The sequence below is a fragment of the Grus americana genome, chromosome 4, assembly GCF_028858705.1.
Source record: "Grus americana isolate bGruAme1 chromosome 4, bGruAme1.mat, whole genome shotgun sequence".
Lineage (NCBI taxonomy): Eukaryota > Metazoa > Chordata > Aves > Gruiformes > Gruidae > Grus > Grus americana.
Genome location: NC_072855.1, coordinates 32858895 through 32879563, shown reverse-complemented (window position 1 = coordinate 32879563; position 20669 = coordinate 32858895). Strand labels below are relative to the sequence as shown.

Sequence of the window (20669 nt, the reverse complement as noted above, 5' to 3'; positions counted from 1 at the left end):
TTTATACATTTTACACATTTTACAGAGAATTTAAATCCGTGTTTAGTATAGCTGCTGTTAAGCTTCAATTACATTGTAGTTACAGATATTAGTCTGAAGCATCAGATGTAAAAACCCTCTTTCTCATCAAATTAAAGGTGTGGAGAGATTACCAAATTTAAGTCCATCTATACGTGGGACTGAATTCATGCCAGCTAAATAGATTAAGACGACAGTTAATTCAGAAAACTAAGTGCCCCCCAGCTCCTTAAACAGTCGATGAAAAGAGTGGCCCTCTCTCCCCTCTAACATCTTCCCTTAGCTGACTAGACAATAACACTGATGTTCTGGGCTTTAAAATGTTCTGGAATAAATAAGGACTAATAACTGGACTAATAGTTCAGGAGCTCATCAATTTAAAAGCAAGGAAAGAAAGGCTGTGTATACTGCTTTATTGCAGGATTACTACGAATGTATTATTGCTATGAATACTACAATAAATATTGGTATAAAACTCAGTTCTGTAACACTACACTTTCTTTTGTTCAAAGCCAAATGAACTCAAGCTGAGAGAGATAAGAGAAGGCCTATCTGATACCTGGGAAATGTAGGTTCCACCTTAGGAGAAAAATTAAAGACCTTGTTCTGTTTAGCCTATGACAATTAAAACTGAGGGCTATGACTGCCTTTATAAGCACAATCATCTTCATCAAGAAGATTAACACTAAAGAAGAAAAAGCCCTATGAAAATTAAGGGATAACAGACTGGTATAAAGGGACTATGAGTAAATTTAGCCTGGAAATTAGAAAAAGTCCATCCAAGTCCTCAGGTTATTCGATAGCTTCTGTAGAGGAACAGCAGGGACAAAACACTAATTACTTTTAATATGGAGCACACATTGCTTATGAAGCAAAGAAAAAGATTGTTTTACCCTGGAGGTCCGTTTCAGTTCCATGTTCTTTTCTCATTATGATCCTGCTTATGAAGCATGGGACTTGCTTGAGACCAGAAAGTCAGCGGGGAGTTGCTGTAAGTCCTTTAATGCCACAACCAACAGAGCAATCACCCTCACTGTATGGGGCACTGAAAAGCCTAAATGATATAATTTTCTGACCCTCTTAAATGATCAATACAAACAAAAGTCTTACTCAATTATCTGAAAGCAGATCATGAAACAGGAATCTTATTAGAATTTAAAGAACTATGGAAATTAATTTGATGGCTTAGTGATATTGCTAGTCCTCCGTAATGATCGTGTAATGTTAGAAAAGATTGACTAATGTTTTGGTTACCGTAAAACATTCCTGGTTTGATCCAATGATTAAAACAATCTTTGTGTGATACTGGTTTTGTGAAGACAAGCTCTGATAACATACATAAAAAGCACATTAAGGACCTAAAAACTAAAAGCTTAAAGGGCTGCAACTCCACAGTTGTCATATCCCTGGACCATGCCTAAAAAGACAAAGGTTTCCCAAATTACTTCTCTAACTGTGAAATCCTGTCACTATTAGTGTTAGAAAACGCTTCTTAGGGTAAGGATTGAAGAGGACTTGATCTTCCAACTCTTTCAAAAGGTAACTTTGCTTTTACTTGGAAATGACAACTTTGAATTATCCCATTGTATAGAACCAAATCCATTTAATCCGAGAACTTTTAGGTTGGTTTTTTTTTTAAAGTAATTAAAAGGAAGAAAAGAAACAAAGTGCATAAAATAAAAAACCCCATCAGAACAGAAATAAATGAAATAGCAGTCTGTTTATGGACCAGAGACAGAGGTTGTCTTATACCTCCGCAAGGTCCGAAAAGAGTGCTTGGCTTGTGCTACGTCTCAAAGTATCCCAATAGCTTCTGGGGACAAGGTCCTCTCCTTCTGTTTTAAGAACCTGCAGAAGTTTCAAGAAGCACAATTGTTTGAAAACCAAAGAACAATAAAACAACCGCTTACAGACTTTAAAATCTTTTACAGCTCATCTTCAAAAGCATGGCTTCATTCTTTTGCTTCTACACAGAGAAATTTGTACTCAGTTACATGACGCTTTGTAAATTAAAGGAACACTGGTCTATTACAGGTATTTGCTTATCACTTATAACTTGGCTGTGACAAAAGTATCACTAGACTCCACTTTGCCAAATAAAATAGAGAAAGTGTAAAGTGAAGCTATTTATTAAATGTACATGTGAAAATGTTCACCTAAACTGAGTATTTTGCTGTTTTTTTCTAACATTTCTGTTTTGCCAAAAAAAAATATTAATTTATATATTTACAAAATTTGTCTTCTCATTGGTCAAAATACAAATATCACCATACAACTAGTTATATAAAATTAATTTCATCTAATGATCAGGATGACATCTTTGCACCAATAAAGAAATGCAAAAAACAAGCCTAATAAGTCTAACTTCAACTGTAACATACTGATCAAGAAAACACTCTGCACATCTGGTGATCAAACTTACCATGTTAAACAGAAAATAAGTGTTTAATCTCTTCAAATAAAATACACTTACCTTTTTGTTCTGAAATGCTTCATCTTTGGAAGCCTGAAAAATCTTCCCTTATTAAAACAAGCCTTCCTTTATCTTGCAATTAGTCTTGGAAGATCTATGCGATACACTTTTTTTTTCCTCTTCCCCCCAAAGAATCTATGGGAGGGGATCTTAAAGATAGCAGAAAACTATTTGAACTTGGCTAGGGTTATTATAACTGAATGAATTTTCCTCTTTCTCTCCACAAGTTAATCTAAACTAGGTCTCCTACTTTCACATGGCTCCCCACTCATGTCCATCTGGGCACACACGACAAAGAAAGAATGAGTTTAATCTTTTAACTACAAATGAAAACCATTTTTTTTGACTCAGCACATACTGTTCTCTTAGAAGATTTACACTGATGTGACAGCTGTGCAATGTGTAAAACCACACTGTTATCATAAAGAACACTGTACAGAGTTGAAGGTTTATTGTCTCTATGTATTCTATATGTTGTCAACATATTATGTGTACTGCTTCTACAAGTTCTATTAGGTACTTCCTCCACTAACCAATTCAACTCAGCTCTGTCTGTAAATGGTCATCAAAGAAAAATGACAAACTACCAGGAATTATACCGATGCTTAATGTATATTATACTTTTGTTTGCTTTTTGAAAATTTCTGGTTTTATCTTTCTCTTATTATGGAGTAACAGTTCCTATGCTGTGGGCACAGTATTCTCATATATAACTCCATTCAGTCCTAAATTGCTGAACTCTGATAAATTTGTTTACGTCAGTATGTACAGGATTAGGTCCTTAGCAGTTTCTCTCTTACACTTATTTATCCCTTTGATGTTTACGGGGTCACGTGAATGAACACCACATTCTTTTATGCATACATTTCTGTAATTATCTGTTTTAACTATTCACTGAATTTGTTCTCTTACTGGAGATTTAGTCAATGGAATTAGTACTTCAGGACATGCACATTTTATTTTCCTTACATGCATCTCATCATAATTATCATGTTCCAGTTGGCATTTGGCTAGTGAAAGAGCTCATGCGAGACATGCTGAAGTAGTCTTAACACACGACTGCAGTATGCACCAGAACATGACTTCAAAGAATTAACCTACACGAATGAAAAGACAAAATATTTAACCCATTTAAAACATCACTGTATGCACTCAATGGCTTAAAGACCTCGACACTTCTAAAAAAATTAGAACTGTTGTGAAGTGAGAAGGGCCCAACACAGCACTTTGGACTACGCCAGAAGTTTTAGGGCTGCATCTCCTTGGTCTCAAGTATCTTCAACTCCCCAGGACATCAAGGGAAACTGAAAAGGCTGCTACACTTCTTGTTTCAGTAGGAGAAACAGAAACCCAAAATATCAATTTTCGGGGGTGGGGGTCTGGCAGATACTGTGAATTCCCATACATCTGAGTCTCCTTTGCATGGAGATCTCCATTCAGGTTGTAGGAGGGCTGAAAAGGATGGTGCACACCTGGGCATCATCTTGATAAAGAGTTTGGATGTGGCTGGAGTCTAGAAGAAGATTTTTCACTAAAGCTGAAAACTATTATATGAGTAGAAAAGCCAAACTAGTTTGGGTTCAGTTTAAAATAGGAGGCTGCACAGAAATATGACAATCACTGTACGGCATCTTTCACTGCAGTAAAGCCTGATCTAAAATCCACTGAATCATAAGGCCTCACATTTCCTACTACATTATTCTCACAACACTGTAGCATCTGTATTATGTCACTGCACCTTTTTATTCAACAGACTTCCTTCCTGCATATTGCCCAAATTGCCATGTGCCAACTTCACAGGAAATAAATGTGTGCATTCCTGAGAATGATTATATAAAGAAACAGACTTTAAAACTGGAATCTCATTAGTCATCTAATTCTCATAGGTTCCCTCCCCTCACTTTGAATATCACAATAATCATACCAAAACAAATTTAATTCTTCTATTTAAACATCAAAGCAATCTTTTTTTACAACAGTTTTACTTCTGCTGTGATCTAAAAATTAATCAAGTCATGATGAAGACATAAAAAAACCCCAGAAGATCTCTCTCTTGCTGATTCTCTCTCCCACTCCTCAAAAATGATTAAAAATAAGTTTACTGTCACCTACATAATACAGGGAGTATTTTCTACAAAATCCTACTCTAGTTCAGCACTGAAAGTTCTTCTTTATTTGTTCTGTAAGTGAAGCACACAAATATAAAAGCTCTCTTCTGGTTTCTTTTTTTGTGGGGGGAGGGGGAACAAAGAGGTGAAGGATTCATTTGATTAATTATTACTTCACATTATACATGAGACAAGGCAGACCTGGATCAAATGACTCATACAAGATGACTTAATTTACATACATTAATTAGAAACAAGTCTATAATGTCTTAAGATATATTTTGTCCTTTCCCTTAAAAATACTGTTTCTTTCATTGTATAAAAATAGAGAGCACAATCTTTCCTCCTGGTAGGCTTGCCTGTTTCAGAACACGTGCAACAAGCATGCACAACCCTTTATGCAAGTAAAGATCCATCACATTTTTACTGATTAGCAGAAGTAATTTACTTGATGCAAAAGATAAATATAGTAAATTTTCTTATAGCATATTATTTCACCTCACTGGTGAAGACTGCATAAATTGAAAATAATTAGAGTACATACACTGTTAGTAGAAGTATGATATCCATAAAGTTGAAGACGCTGACATACAGCAAAAACGGGCCAAGTATCACATGTCAGAATGAAGCCAAAAGAGGGAAAAAAAAAGGCAACAGAATAGGTTAAGACAAGCAAATCTTTAGTCTATATATTATTATATTTGTTTGTTTTTAAAATGACAGTGAAGAAAAAATGGTTTCTCTTCAATCTTGTTTTTCAAATTTTCAAAAGAGCAGTACAGAGTTGCAGAGATTACTCTCAGGAGAAATGTTCCATTTTGTAATCTTTACTTTTTCCAAAAGCTCTTCCTTTGGGTCTAAGTTTCCTTTGTTCAGAATAAACACTGTGTGAGAGATTCAACAATTGACCTACAGTTTTGAAAAACTGAGAAGGATAGGTCTCTCTGGGTGGGAAGAAAAGATCCCTTTTTATGCTCAGGGAAGGTTGAAAAAGTATTAATTCTTGAAATTCAAACTTCCTGCGGTTTCAGGGACAAAGATCTGAGATCAAACATCTATGGTCCCAAAAGAATAATGGGCACCATAAGAAGCTTTGCATATATGTCAAAACGTTTCTTAAAATAAGGAATTTTTGCCGTAAACACGCAAATTGCAAATGAACATGTTTTTTTCTGCTGTGGGCTTGACAGAGACTTGTCCCTGATTTTTACTTGTCCAATGGTAAAGTATAAAATAAGTTCCTGCTACTGCTGCTATCCTCCCGATAAACTTATCTTTCTTATGCCCATAAGAAATGAAAAATTGACATCCATTTTGCATTGGTCATAAGCAATATTTAATAAAAAAAAAATCTAAGTACACTTATAACATTTCATCAGCTATTTTAAAACTACTATGTTAATAACAAGCATCAGGATCAGTATGTCTACATGGACAGCTTCAGCTAGTTATGAGAGCAGGAGCATAGTTTGGTCTTGCCACTGAGATCTCTCACTCTTACAGAAAATAACACTGGGTCATTACTATTCACTTTTTCCTAGATTTATAGATTCCAAATGGAATCAATGCTACTGTCATAATATGTAATACAATATTTAAACACATATTTTTCCTTTCTAGAGACCACTTAATTTTTTTTCAATAACTGCAGTTTAGGCTAAATACTACTTTTTGCTCTATATAAAGTTATGCACATTAGTTTAATTATATGAATTGTTTTTAAAAAAATGAAACTGATTAGTGAAATATATACACACACAATTTTGTCGTACATCAAAGAAAACAAACCAACTACCAGATGCAACTATTCTAATTTTACTTACAAGCATTGCACGCTTTTCTTCATCTCCTTTTCTTTCTCTCTTCTCATTTTTTTTCCTGAAAATCTCTTGAAGCTAAAAAACAAGCCATTTTGTTCTCGTTTAGTTTTCAGGCTATTTCACATGCGTAACAATCATTCATTGTGAGGAACACTGCAAACAGTATTAAAATGTAGTTCTTTACTAAAATATCAGTGTTTTAATGATGCTTCATTGTTCATATTCATGCTTTCATGTTCCTTCTGTGACCTTAACCATCCCACAGAAAGGAAAAAGGAAATATTTTTTCCACAAAGGCTAATAATTCTATTTGGGAGCACAATACTAAGAACATCCTATTTAGCTTTACATTTTAGCCAATCCAGACCATACAAAAAGGAGGAGTTCCAGCCTTTTTCACCACCTCTAGGCACATCCTTTCTTGTCCAGTACTAATTAGTATCTGTGTGGTTATGCGGTCTGCTGGATCAATCTTTTTTCCCATATTGTTAGTTTCCAAACAGATCAGTTCTTCCTCCTGCTGGCACAAGGGAGGGGTGGAAACACCTGGTGGGGGTGAAACATTCCCCTTTAGCAGCAACAAACTACAACTCAAGAGTAATTTATCAAGTACCCTTTTTTTTCATGTCTGTTCAAAGAATACCTTCAGGTCTTGTAAAATACCCCTTTCACAGCTTTCTCTAACAGCTTTAAACATGACTTCTGAGAAAACCTCAAATACAAGATTTAAAACATACTGATTCTTGAGCATATTTATTTTTTTAAATTATAAAGTGTTCAGAGTAAGAACTGGTCTGTACTTATCTTTCTTTGTATCTGGTTTATTTAGATTATTTTATTTATAGCAATACTTATTAATATTCCCAAACCATTAGAAAAAAGTGTCACAGTGTTTACTTTTCACAGCAAGAGAGCGCTGTATTAACCATAATACCACCTATATCTCTCCCAGTGAACTTCAGCTTTTCAAAAATTGCATGTAAAAATATTGTACTGCCAATTGTATCATTTGCTAATCTCAAAGTGAGCTGCAAAAAGAATAAACGCTGTGTCTGACAAATTTGTCCTATCTAGAATATGGTATTTTCAGAATCAAACATCATGGCATACAGAAGCAATCGTGGGAGTCATTTTAAAGACACGATTTTACCTACCAGAAGTCTGATAAAAACCTGATACTGTAATGACATGCACATAGAGCTCCCCAGGGACTGGCTTGTGAAAAATAAAGTGTTTTGCAAGCAAATTTTCCAAATTTAATTTCAGAATACTGTATTTCAGGGAAGGCAGATGACTAAGACAAAGGAATCAGCAACCCCTACTGCAGGGATATGACAACATTGAAATAAATGAATACAATGTTTAGCGATTAAATATCAAACACATTTATAAATAAAGTTTTATGAATTTCCAAAACTGACTACTGTGTTCTGGAACTGCTGATAAGGCAAATACAGACCAGAATACTGTGTGTGTGATCAATTTACATACCTTGGTATGTTTTTTCTAATTTTTTGCAAATGGCACAAATTACTGTAACCTATGCTGACAAGTAAAGAGTCATGATAGGACATTTAGATGGATGGCCTACTGTATTACACAGTTTGCAACCCCCCCCCCCAAAAAAAAAGAAGAAAGGTAAATGAAGAGAGAAGTAGAAAGAAAATACCTTGTGAAAAGCGAATTGACAAGCCATCAAGTAGGAGAGAAGAGTGGCAGTAATTGAAAAACCAAAAAAGATCGGTAAAAAGCAATGCATCCTTGGATGTACTTCCCCTGCCACAGAGGCAAAAGGAGTAGGATTTTGTTGCATTCATCATTAAAGCACTTGCTAAACTTCTGGAAATGGATCTTTTGTTCAGAAGGGAGTGCTATAGGATACCAGTGAGCAGAAAAGTGAATGCAAAAAGGATCCAGGAGTACTTTCATAGGAACATTGTTTGAAACAGGATAATGAGATTGACTGCTGAAAGCAGCAAAAACAAGATCTCCTGTAACAAGGCAACACAATCCTTCTGTTCCCTGACCTCACCCCTATGACATAAGCAAAGAGGAAAGCACAAACGCCATGGAATTAGTTTACAAAAACACTAAAGCTGTTATCAGAAACATTAAGTATTTTAAGTATTTTTCAACTCTTCACTACACATACTCTTCCCAAGAATCACATAACATGATTTTAGTTTTTGTCACTTCAGATCTAACATTTTGACTTAGGGGTTTTGATCTAATTTTTGAAGGATGACTGACACTGTAATCAAGCAGAGTCAGGGTCAGGTTTAATCTATACAAATTTTAAAATACAATAATAGGTGGAGAACAGTATATCTAATGTTTGAAAATTCTCCTTTCTTTCTTCTATCCATCAAGTCCGGTAACAGAAAAAGAATGAAAAATTTTTATCAGGGACCATGACAGAGAACAAATAAAAAGCAGGATGTGAAGAGGAGTATAAAAGCATATTTAGAAAGAAAGATGTAATATCCATAGTTAAATGTTGTCCTCGCTTCCCACCTTTTATACTTATTTGATTTCATTTTCAGCATCAGTTTCTGAAAGACAAAGCCTCCTGATTCAGTTTCCTCCCACTTAGCTGTTGTAATGGAAGCCTTTTTTTTTAAAAAAAAAAAATTGTCAGTCTATTCCACCACATTCTGTTTTATTAAATCATGACAGACTTTTTTTTTTTTTCTCCCTTCTTCCTCTATTTTTACTTTGGCCAATTAATCCAATGTTTGCTGTCTTTTCCCCCCAACTAGAGGAGGTGGTTATTAGGAATTAGCAAATATAAGGATGTGTACATTTAATATCAGAATACAAGAAATGATCAGCATCCCACAATTTGCAAGCGGTGACAGTTTCCAAAATAAATGAGACTTGTTCTGCTTAAGCTATGCCACCAGAAAACAAGCCCCCAGATCTCAGATCTCATTTCCTTGAAAAGGAGAACTGAGGAAAGTTCCGTGTGTTGAAGACAGTTTCTTTCATGTTTCCATTTTCTTTAGGTTAGCATAGCTTATTTGAATCGAGCCTTATAACTTGACTTAAAAACAATTAAGAAACAGCACGCAGGAAATGAGGGTGTCTTCATTTTAAATAAATCATGGTCTGACATTTAAATCCATTCCATGTGTCTGTTTCATTCTTTATATTTTGTTCCATCTTCTACTTCAGCAAGACAGTGGGCTTTATTTATTTATAAACTCAGCTACATAAAACATCTATGAAGGTAAGAATTGATGTCTTCTGCAAGTATCTTTTTTTACAAACACCTGATTTGATTCTTATATTTTTATTCAATTAATCACCTGTACTTGTTCAGTAGAAACTAAAGGACTTTCTCCTTACAAAGAAATCACTGAACTCCAGCTTAGCAAATTGCTTCAGCATATGGATTTCATGGGCTGAACTAAATATATGTACAGTATGTTTCATTTCATTACAAATCTTGTCCAAAACAGATGATAGTGTCAGTCAATATTTTCAGGTTCCCTGCAATCATAAGCAGGAATGAATGACAAAGTGAAGTGGTCTCCCAGGAAAAGATTCTTCTGCAAGGCCCTCCATCATTATGGCAATTAAATAATTCTGCTGACCATTGATACAGCAATATTACTTTAATAGCTTAATTATCTGTGAATGTAGTAGCAATTAAAAAGATCTAGAATAAAAACTGGAATTAAGCTTCAAAATTCATTATATACAACACACCTGTGCACTATAATATGGATCTATCATTTACAATTTACATGACATTTACTACTTACTTTAAATAAGGCAAATAAACAACCACATTCAGTGAAGAATAGCTTATGTTCTCATTACTACTGACATCACCATGAGTCTCAACCCAGACAAAAAAAAATATTTTCAAGATTACATCAAAATATTCAAAGACTGAAAATATACATACCACTAAGAATTCCTTTTTGTCCACCATCTCATTGCCATCAGTATCAAACATGTTGAAAGCGATTCTAAAACCTGCATGTGGCTCTGCCAAAAAAAACCCACAAAACATTCAATTATTTATTTGCTTGGAAAGAAAGCAAACATGGAACTCTAAGAAATTATTTGGTTTCTGTTTATAAAAGCCATATCCTCAACTAATTTAAACTAGTACATTTCTGTACACAGTAAATGCAAATCATAACATCTGTAAAACAATATTATCCATGTCATGAAAACAGAAGTCATGCTCACAAATTCACAAAACAAATGATATGGTGGAAGAGACCCAGAATTTTCTTGTTTACATGCTTAGAGTGATTGGAATTTGAAATCAGGTTAGAATTTTAATTTCACAAACATGGGGACTTTGAAGGTAACTGTAAGTGAAGCCTTTAGGTAAGATTTTGGTGATAGTGATTTGCAATATGGATGAATTATGGCCAAAAGTTAGTTCAGATAACAAAGAAATGATGGAAGAATATCCATCAATCCAGCAGTTAGGGATTTTAAGGGTTCAGGGTCAAGTTCCTGCTCCAATTCATAACGAGAATCCAGATCATGTCTGAAAAACCCCCTAATGAATCTAATAGAAATGTTTTAATTATGTACAAATGAAAGACAAATAAAAAGAGTTGCTCTTTCCCAAAAAACACCTTTTAAAATATCAAAACAAAGTCTGTATCAGGCTTATTTTACTCTTATAGGTGGTAGAAGAATAAGTATTCAATTTTGTTAGTGTTTTCTAACATAAATAAACATTTACTTTAGTTTGACAGATTTTATGTATTTTATATTTTATCATTGTCGTTGATGACACCCATTACGCACTAATAGGTGAAACAAACCAGTAACAATGCATATCTTTCTCTTCTCCCTATATTCAGTGTCCTTTATGAACTTCAGTAAATTCAGCTAGAAATTCTGCAGGAATTTCAAAGAAGAAAATAAATTTGAGCTCTTAAATGGGGTTTAGCTGAAGTACATGGCTCAACTTTCTCAACAATCAGTAGAAGGTGTTTTAGATAATAAAGCACTTAAATAAAACGTAACATAAGATTCCCGTAGGACAGGACACGTTCCAATGGACATAGAGATGTATGATACTTTTTTTTTTTTCATATTGGGATATGTAGGAGAGGGGAAAAAAAAGGAAGAAAAAAAATAGTATTGTAACGTACAGCAATACATTCAGAGCTTAGAAATTTGTAAGGAAGTTTTTTTGGTTTTTTTTCACCAAAATACTTACTTGTTAAAATACATAAGAGGAATAAATATTCTGTGTAAGATATCACACCTGAAGACAAAAAAAGAAGTTATGCCATATTAGTTTCACTTTGTCTTCATATCTAAACTTGAAAATATTAGATCTACGTATAAGAATGAGAATTTTTGTACATGTGCATATGCATATTCAGACTTGTGTGCATGTGACTGTATTCAACCTGGTCAATGAGTTATTTGTTTAAAATATTGATCTATGGGGTGGTGTTTTTTGTTTGGGTTTGTTTTTGAGTATTTTAGGGGAGGAACGCATTAAATATGGCAAAATAAACAACTACAGTCAGTGGAGAATGGCTCATTAAACAGAACCTGGCTTGATTCTTAGCAGCTAATATAAATGATTTATTTGGTTTTCTTTCCGAAAACCCCACCAATAATTCATGACAACACTGTCTAACAGTATGAGAACATTTACTCTGAGAACATTAATAATGCTGAAGTCAATACCCAAATACTGTGTCTGGTACCGTAAGCTGTACTTCTGCTTTTCTAATGCTGAGGTTAAGAGATAACCTTGCAGAATGCCCATAGTACCAACGAAGAGAAGCATCTTCCAGTTCAATAACAACTGAAAACAATGACTTGCAGCTCTCCCAAAAGCCCTTAGCTCTAATGATCTTCGAGGCTGAACCAGCAAAACTGGTTCCTGGTTTCTAACCAATTGATTTTGTCTGTCCTCCAAAACCAAAAGTGTGAAGTCAGCCCACAAAATCAGACTATTTCAAAAGAGTAAAAAAAAAAAAAAAAGCATTTAGATGCCTGAGAGTAAAGATGTCTATCAGCTGGGATTTTCAAAAGTTGCTGGCTGTCTCCTTGATTTCAGTCCAAGTCAGGTGCAAAAGTTTTTCTAAAAACAGACACATCTTTGGATGTTTAAATATCTTTTAAAATCTGACTTAACTGAATATGTGTCAAACTATGTAAATAGTAATCTGATTTTTTTTTCATTGAAAAACCTGTAAAATTAAAACTCAAAACAGTGTATCATTCATGTGAATTTTAAAATTACTTGAACACATTTAACATCAGCACTTTCAACACTGCCAAAGTAAGAAACTCTGGCATTTTCAACTAATATTTACAGCACAAAAAGTTCTAAGTTAATTCTGTCCTGAAATAATACTCAGGATGGACTTTCTGTCCTCTTGAATATTGAGATGAAAATCTCAGCTATATTTCTCTTGGATCTGTCCAAATGTCTCCCCAAACCTTTGATCATACAATACTTCTCCCTAAAGCTAACTGTCCTGAAAGAGGAGCGCCTTCAAGAGACTCATGTCTACTATCCTCAAACATAAAAGAAAAAAAAAAACAACCACAAAGATCTCCACAGTTATCACAGAGACTGGAAAATAAAGACAATACAAAAGACAAACAGTTAATTAAATTGTCTTTGGAACCAAATCACATTCTAGAAAGAATCACTAAACCTCTCAACCTTTACTAGCTGCCCTCCCAACTTTCATTCCATTCATGGAAAAAAAGGGTATTTTCCCACCTTTTGATCCAAGAGCAAATTTAAGTCTTCAGGACCAAGATTTTACTACTGCTTGTAGATCTAGTTAGGAAGGCTACTAAGTATTTTTAATCCCACCTACTCTTCTCCTCAATTTACACATAGCTCTACACTGAAGAATAGCAAAAAATTAAATGCAAGCATTTAAGTAATGCATGGTCTATGCTTTATCTTCTTGATTTTATACAACAGCTTGCAGAAATTAGTTTTCAAAGGCCTGCTTGAATCTGTTTGGACAAGCAGCTATCAAGAAATCAGATATCTCAAAGGTTCTCATTCAGTGATGTAAAACATTCTTTGACAGTCAGTCAATAAATGTAAATATGTATTTTTGTTTGTTTGATGACACCTTCTTTGTTGTAAAATGGAGGAAGAAAGTACAGTTGTCAAGTAGTCCATCACAGGTATGAAGAGAGCAATATAAAAGGCCTTGAAAGCATTCTCTCCTTTTGTTTGTACTGGTATATTGTAGCTGTAGATGATAGATAGTTCTGGTTGACTGCTCCAAGTGTTATGGGAGAGGGGCTCCGAAATGACAATTGAACAGAAAGAAAAGCTTACACTAAGATCAGAAAGAAAAGAGGGAGGTCACTCAAACAAAACTTGAGGACAACTAGCATAAATCTATGTGGCTCATCTGATTTAAAAGAATCTATGGCAAAATAAATGCATGTAGGCTTCTGCTATTTGCTTCATATTAAAATGTGCACGTTAAAGAAAATGAGTAAATTAATCTTGGAGTTTTCATGTCACATACTAAATAAACACTAAATTAGAATCAAGATGACCTGAATTTATTCCCATTCCTGTCACTGACTTACTGAATGACCTTATCAGTCATAAAACTCATCATCTTTTCTTGTATTACATATAAAATGGGATAATGGAACTCACTGTTTTGTAAAGCATATTGAAAAGCTCTGTAGGTGCTAAAGTTTATTACTAATTTTACCAGCTTATTGCGCCAGTTTTGAGTCCTCTTAATGCCATCAACTTATGTAGAATCTCACTGGCCGAAAAATGGAGTAAGATACTGTTGAATCAAGACTGCACGTTGTAGACATTTTATTGCAGATTTAATAAGCAAATCCAGATATGGATTTTTTCACTTGATAATGTATTGATTTAACAGATTCTGAAGCTGAATTTTTATGTAATTAATATTTCAAACGTCAGCTGTTCTGACCATTTAGAAAGCAGCCTAGAGCAAGGTAATACAAGGAAATACAGTGCAAAGATGTGCCAGTTCTGCCTCTTTGGTATTCTGGCTACAGACACAGGGAAAAAAGTGAGTGCCTCCATGCTCTAGATATTTGAGCCCAGGACCCTCCTCTGAGAGCAGGTGCATACTTACTCCTTCAATAAATTTGAGATGCATTTGAATTAGATTAATCAATTACATGCACACGTTTGACTGGAATTTTGTTGTTGGCATGCATATTTTAAACATTCATAAAGTGTCTTTATTTTATAGCAAGCACTTGTTGCTGCTTTTAAAAATGTTTAAAATGCTCCAACAGACCTTAGCCATTCTGAATATAAGCAAAGGAAAATGTGGATTAATCATAAACAGCTTTTAAATGTCTGTATACAAGCCATCATAGGGGTTTTTTTTGTGTTTTTCATTTTTGAAGTGATAGAGCTTATTAAGAACGAAAAAAAAAAAAAGAGACCAGGAGTGTGGCTCATGGCCACAGCTCTTCCTTTACCAATAGTGTGAGTTTCAAAAGCTATCAAAGCCCTCATCTGCAGAATTTAGAGATATATAGCATTTCTGAAACTGTCTCTTTGTGTTGTGAAGAACATGCTTATTCAGTGATATAAGATACCATTACTGTCTTTAAAAATGATCACATCATTGAACCTATTTTAAAAAAATCAAGAGATATCGTGTCTTTATTAGAATATTCTATCCGTGGTCTATAGATCATTCTCCATTACAGCAAACTGAACTTGAAACATTCAAACATCAGTTTAACAATCTCTAAGATACCAATTCACTTAAAGAGGCTAGCTGTAAGATGGCATGATTAAAACACTGTAGAGGCTAAAGGGAACTTTTCCATGCTGTAAAATGTAGAAAGCAACACCTTTTATCTTTTTGAAGATGTAACTCCAATTAAAGTACAACATCACTTTAGCCACAATAAATTAATACAAGTGGTAATTTCGTTCAGGAAAATAAATACTTATCCTCCACCTTTCTCATTAAGATTACGGAAAAGTTTGGATGATCCTTTCCAAACTGGTGGTGTCTCCATAAGGATCTGATTCAGTTCCTAAAAAATAAGATTTAAAAAAGATAAAAGTATTTATTTAAATATTTAATGAAGTAGTTAACAGATTATGAATAAATGCTAGGAAATTGATACAAAAAACAAGCTACTGCATGCAAATCTACCAGTTAATTTAATTTCAGTTTATCACAACGACTTTGGAAGTACTCAAGCACATGTATAAATTTTGCACACGTGATTATTCCAAGAATTGCTCATCTGCGTAAATATTGTTTGCAGAGTTGGAGACAAACATGTAACATATTTGTTGCTGAAATCACTCATCACTGCACATATTCACTGAAGCCAAGGGTAAGTCCCCCTGGATTTCAGTAAGGTTTTCATCCAAGCTCCAAGCAACTGTTCTCTTAAAACACTCAACCTGAACTAAAACAAACTTCACCCATGAATATGAATGTACTTTACTTAAAATACACGGATACAGACAGAGTCTTTTTGCAGTTGTACAAACGTAAAAAAAAAAAAATAAGGCACTTAAACATCACAAAAGGCATGAGTATTTCAGGCAGCTTTGGATACACCTTTTACACTTAGGCAATAAAGAAATTCAGTCAGACACAGGCTGAGGAAGGAACTGACGGGCTTGAGAAAGTCGGTAAATTCAACATAGCAAGCACAGCTGCTCAACTATCTTTGAGATTCTGGGTTCAGCTGAGTCTGAAGTGACAAAAATTAAGAAATGAGGTTTTTTTTTTTAGTAAAGATTTAAAACCTCCCTTCCTTCTCCTGTGACTCTAAGTTTACATCATGAAAGAAAGTAACTGCATCAAAATCCACGGTTATAAGACAGCACAGGAATTATTGCTCACCTGCTTTGAAAGGGATCGCCACTGTTTAGCACCTGCAACAAAAGACAAAGTTATGAATGCAAAGAATTTAGTTATGCCAATGTGGTGTCATAAAAATTAGACTGCATCTATAGTCTGTGTTTTCTAGCCAAAGAGGAGGTATTTTCCCTACTTCATGAGGCTAATCTTCAACCTGGTTCCAAAAAATTCTTTATGTTATTAAAAAATAATTAGCTTAATACATACCTAAACTCCTAACTTTAAAGAACCAATTCAGATGTAAGGTTTTTAATCCAACTCTGCTTCAGTGAGAGAAAAGACCTTCTACCTCCAAAATACACCACTAAAACATTAGACAGGAAATAGAGGGCATTCATGTTAACCTGTTGTATCAATATTCTGAAACAATTGTTTAACAGCAGTTTAACAGTGCAGATTGTCGGGAGACCTGGATTCTGGCCCTTGCTTCAGGGACTACTCATACCTTTTAAAGAAAATACAGCAAAAAATCACTGAAACTACACCAGGTGCTAAAACTCCCTTCAGCCATTCCTAATAACTCAGATTCATGCCTCTGTCAGACTCAATTGTTGGTAGGGAGTTTTAACAGAGGAGATGAAGAGGGCCTCCAGTTCAGAACTGGAACTGCTCATTAACACTGAAAACTGATAATGAGTAAGACTGAGCAGATGCTTTCTTCCTAACACTCCACATGTAAGATTCCAGGAGCAGAAAAAGATACTTCCGTTCAACAACAGTTGTCCACAACTGTCCAAGAATTCAAAACTTGAGGTTCATTCCACCCTCTCAAGGCAAACATTCGCAGAGATTCAATACTAAGATAAAGCACTGTGAATATCAGAATTCACAAAGGTACAAAAAGTAGCATCATATGTGGTCAAATCCATAACTTTTTGGTTGGTAAAGGCTTATTTTTATAGAGCAAAACATTCTGTTGTATTAAAAATCCCTCCCTCATGATGAACTCCATGCTCTGTTAAATAATTATCACAACACAGAAGCTACTCACTATGGTCTTTCATTAGTTCATGGTTAGAACTTGGTTTTACTTTTACATCTTGGTGAAGGTTATCACCAAGACTGTCTGCAAATCCCACTCCAACTACGGTGGAGTTATATCAAGCAAGATCATAACATGAGCTAACAGATTTTCATATACTTTTTAGTTTAATTTTTTTATGTCAGTTAAAATCTTGTCTCAAAATACTAAATAAAACTCAACAAAACAACCTCATTTGCCATACAAATTAATATATGTTTATGCCTACCATAAAAGACTTGGGGAATAAATATATCTAACTTTCTAATCAGATAATTTCCCGGTCTCATACATTATATATAGATTTTCTTTCTAGACAAGCAAGTGAAGATTTATGTGTCTGTACATACTTCTTACAGCTCAGTATTAGGCTAAAATTACTATAGTTAGAGCTAAAGGGAACAAAATATATTTCCTCTTAATTGGCTCTCTACATATATAAACATATATTCAGATGATAAAAATGTATCGAGCATGACTTAAAATATGATATTAAAAATACTATATTTTCCCAAATGAAAGCCTGCACCATAAAGGGAGCAGTAGCAAGTTAATTATAGCATTTATTTTATATTTTTTTATAATAACTGCCTGGAGTCAAAAGTTGCATTTTATAAAAGAAAATATACTCTTACCATATTAGTTAGCGTTTAATCAAAAAAGGAAGTGAACAACCTCTTGACTTTTGTAGGGTTTACAAGATTTCCAAAGTAAATCAATCACAATAGACGCATTCACACCATCACAAATCTCATTCAGGTCTAGTATTATTAGCTTTTCTATAGAGCAGACATAAAGAGCCACTGTTATTACTCTTCAAAGGGCATTTTTGCTTTTGACAAAACTCAAGACCTTTCTAGTCTTCATCCATAAAAAACCAGGTGTATTTTTTTTTTCTGCAAAATATATACATGCTCTAGTATGTCAGCCTGAATGGACCCAATTATTTACAGTTTGTAACTTATTTACAAAATGATCCAAAAATACATAATATGATGTTTAGAATGTATTAATTTATTCCAAAAAATACCTTCCTTAACTTACTACCTTCCATAGAGCAAGAAAGAAAATTAAGACTTGCCCCAACAGACAAAGTGATACTTTGACAAAGCTGCAGCACAAGGGTTAAAATTAATACCGTCAGAGATGAGAATCTGTAAGTGGTAATACCTGCAGATCATCTACTTCATCTATTACTTCCTACTTGTCAGCCTTCTGTCTGAATGTCCCAGACAATATGACTTCCACTATACTGAAGTCATCCACTTCTACTTAGTTACAGCCTCTTACACTATCCCTTAAAATAATTACCTCAGTCACGTAATCTCTGATACTAGTCTATAAAACTAAAGGACACCCAGGTTAGTTTTGTTTTCAGTCTCAGAGATGAACTGGATGCACAGGAAAGATTTTGACACAAACAAGGTTTGCTACACTGAACTCAGAAGGGTGCCTGACTGTTCAACTCCAGATCTCTTCTTCTTTGGCATGAGATTTTTAAAATCTGAATACTTGCTGTGAGAGAGAAGGAAGTGTAAATTTCATTAGCACGGAAAAATCTTAATAGCAAACCATACATACAGTGTGGTCAAACCAGTCAAACTGTCATACAATGGAGTTAAAATGTTTAACTGATGTCCAGTATATGGCACAAATGCTTCATGACCATACATGGTGAAACCCAATTCCACACTAACAACAAAAGGAAGACTTGGAAATTTGGGCAGAGGAAGTAGATATAAAGTACTGATGTGTATTTGTATTAACGTCTGTGATAAGGAATCTGCTTCCTCTCTTTTAACTGCAGAGCAAAAAAAGAGAAGGAAGATTTGTTTTCTGGTAAGAGTTTCAAAGTTTTGCAAGTTTTCACCATCTAAGCTCTATCTTCTGTCTTCACAGTTACAATAAGATTATATCTTTATTCAAAAGTTATAGAAGTTTTGATCACGGATGTGCCATGGCTGAATTCTTTCCTCTTGTTTCATTACTGTTAAGAGAACAAAGGGGGGAAAATCTAACATCTGCACAGAGCTTTAAGCTCTCCTCTGACTGTTTCAAATGCTTTTGACTGTTCTCTAGACTAGCTTTGTGGTGCAGACTTTAGGAAGAAAGACCTAAGGTGAGTTATTATACATGTCACACCTGAGCAAAGATATTCACTTTCCCCAGAAGTTGTGTGCTGCTACCAGCAGCTACCTGAGGGCCAGGAAATCAAACTAGATCAGAAATGGATCATCTTACTATTTAGTCACTCTTTGATACTTAAAGCAAAAATTTTACAATAAGTGAACTAAAGTTGATAGTTTATATTTCATTAATTTAATTAACACATAGTGCTAACTCTAGCAACTTTTAAGTGTAGAAAGTGGATCCCCTGAGGGCCTGAAACTGTTACTCAAAGCATGTTATTTAGAAAGCCATGATATGGTTATAGAATCTCTGTAGGGCAAAAAAAACCCCAACACAATAGCAGATGACAATTTAAGATGGCAAAAACTGAAAAAAAAATGTTATCCTAAATTATTTAGGGAACTCATATCTTGCCTGCCTATTTGCACAGAAACTATAGAGAGGAGGCAGCAAGAGTTTTACAGCAATACTGGCCTGCTCAGAAAGAAACCAGAACTGTAACTGTGCCAATGCAAATGGTACAAATGAACATCTTGTCTTTCATGCCTGTTCAGCCATCTGTGATCTCTAAGACAAGAAAGTTTAACTAATGCCTAGTATACAGATGTTTACAAACTAGTAACAATCAGGATACTGATTGTATGCACTTGGAAAATTCTGCAAGATGCAGTACCTTTTTACCACAATCAGAAACAGAAGTAGTAATCAAAAGCAAATGGAAAAATAACATATGCCACTGGCATTTTCCCTAGCAATTTTATCAATATAAAACTCCTGCTTACGTTTGGGTTCATCATTTGTGACAGCCTGAATGAAGTCATATGGAGTCATATATAGCTGTCCTTCAAATTCTAAACTGGCAAACCTACGAAACCGTTGCTCCCGAGGAGTTGCATAAAGGTGTAAATCTTCAAGGTCTGATCTGTTTTCTGTAACCTTCAAAAACAGAAGGAAACAATTTTAATGTATGAAAAAAGTTTTGCTTTATAATTGCCACTGCCATTCACCATAAAGAAACTGTAAATGTAAAGGTAATAATTTGTAAAGTCAAATGCATCCAAATATTTTTGTATGGTAAGAGTTGAAACTACAATCAGGATTTCACTGCTATAATTTTCAGTCTTCTACCATTTTAGCAATAAATATTTATGCATTGAAATTGTTGACACCACCCAAGCTCAGAAAAGAAAAAGACAAAAAAAGAAGAAAAAAAGAGAACCTCTTGAA

The 20669-nt window shown here is 34.4% G+C and overlaps 1 protein-coding gene across 10 annotated transcripts in view; it reads right to left on the bottom strand.

Annotated features, from left to right (window-relative positions):
• The window catches only part of MICU3 (mitochondrial calcium uptake family member 3), a 55691-nt gene that overhangs the window by 22441 nt on the left and 12581 nt on the right, over positions 1-20669 (bottom strand). For 3 of the 10 annotated variants that reach the window (XM_054823966.1, XM_054823964.1, XM_054823974.1), the window contains exons 2-9: positions 20225-20378; positions 16274-16305; positions 15368-15446; positions 11617-11664; positions 10333-10415; positions 6423-6494; positions 5144-5182; positions 1771-1866 (exon numbers count right to left, since the gene is read on the bottom strand). In XM_054823966.1, the coding sequence (XP_054679941.1) occupies positions 1771-1866; positions 5144-5182; positions 6423-6494; positions 10333-10415; positions 11617-11664; positions 15368-15446; positions 16274-16305; positions 20225-20378 (603 nt within the window). The remainder of the gene's footprint in view (positions 1-1770; positions 1867-5143; positions 5183-6422; positions 6495-10332; positions 10416-11616; positions 11665-15367; positions 15447-16273; positions 16306-20224; positions 20379-20669) is intronic. The other 7 variants (XM_054823971.1, XM_054823968.1, XM_054823967.1 and 4 more) reach the window with 4 other exon arrangements.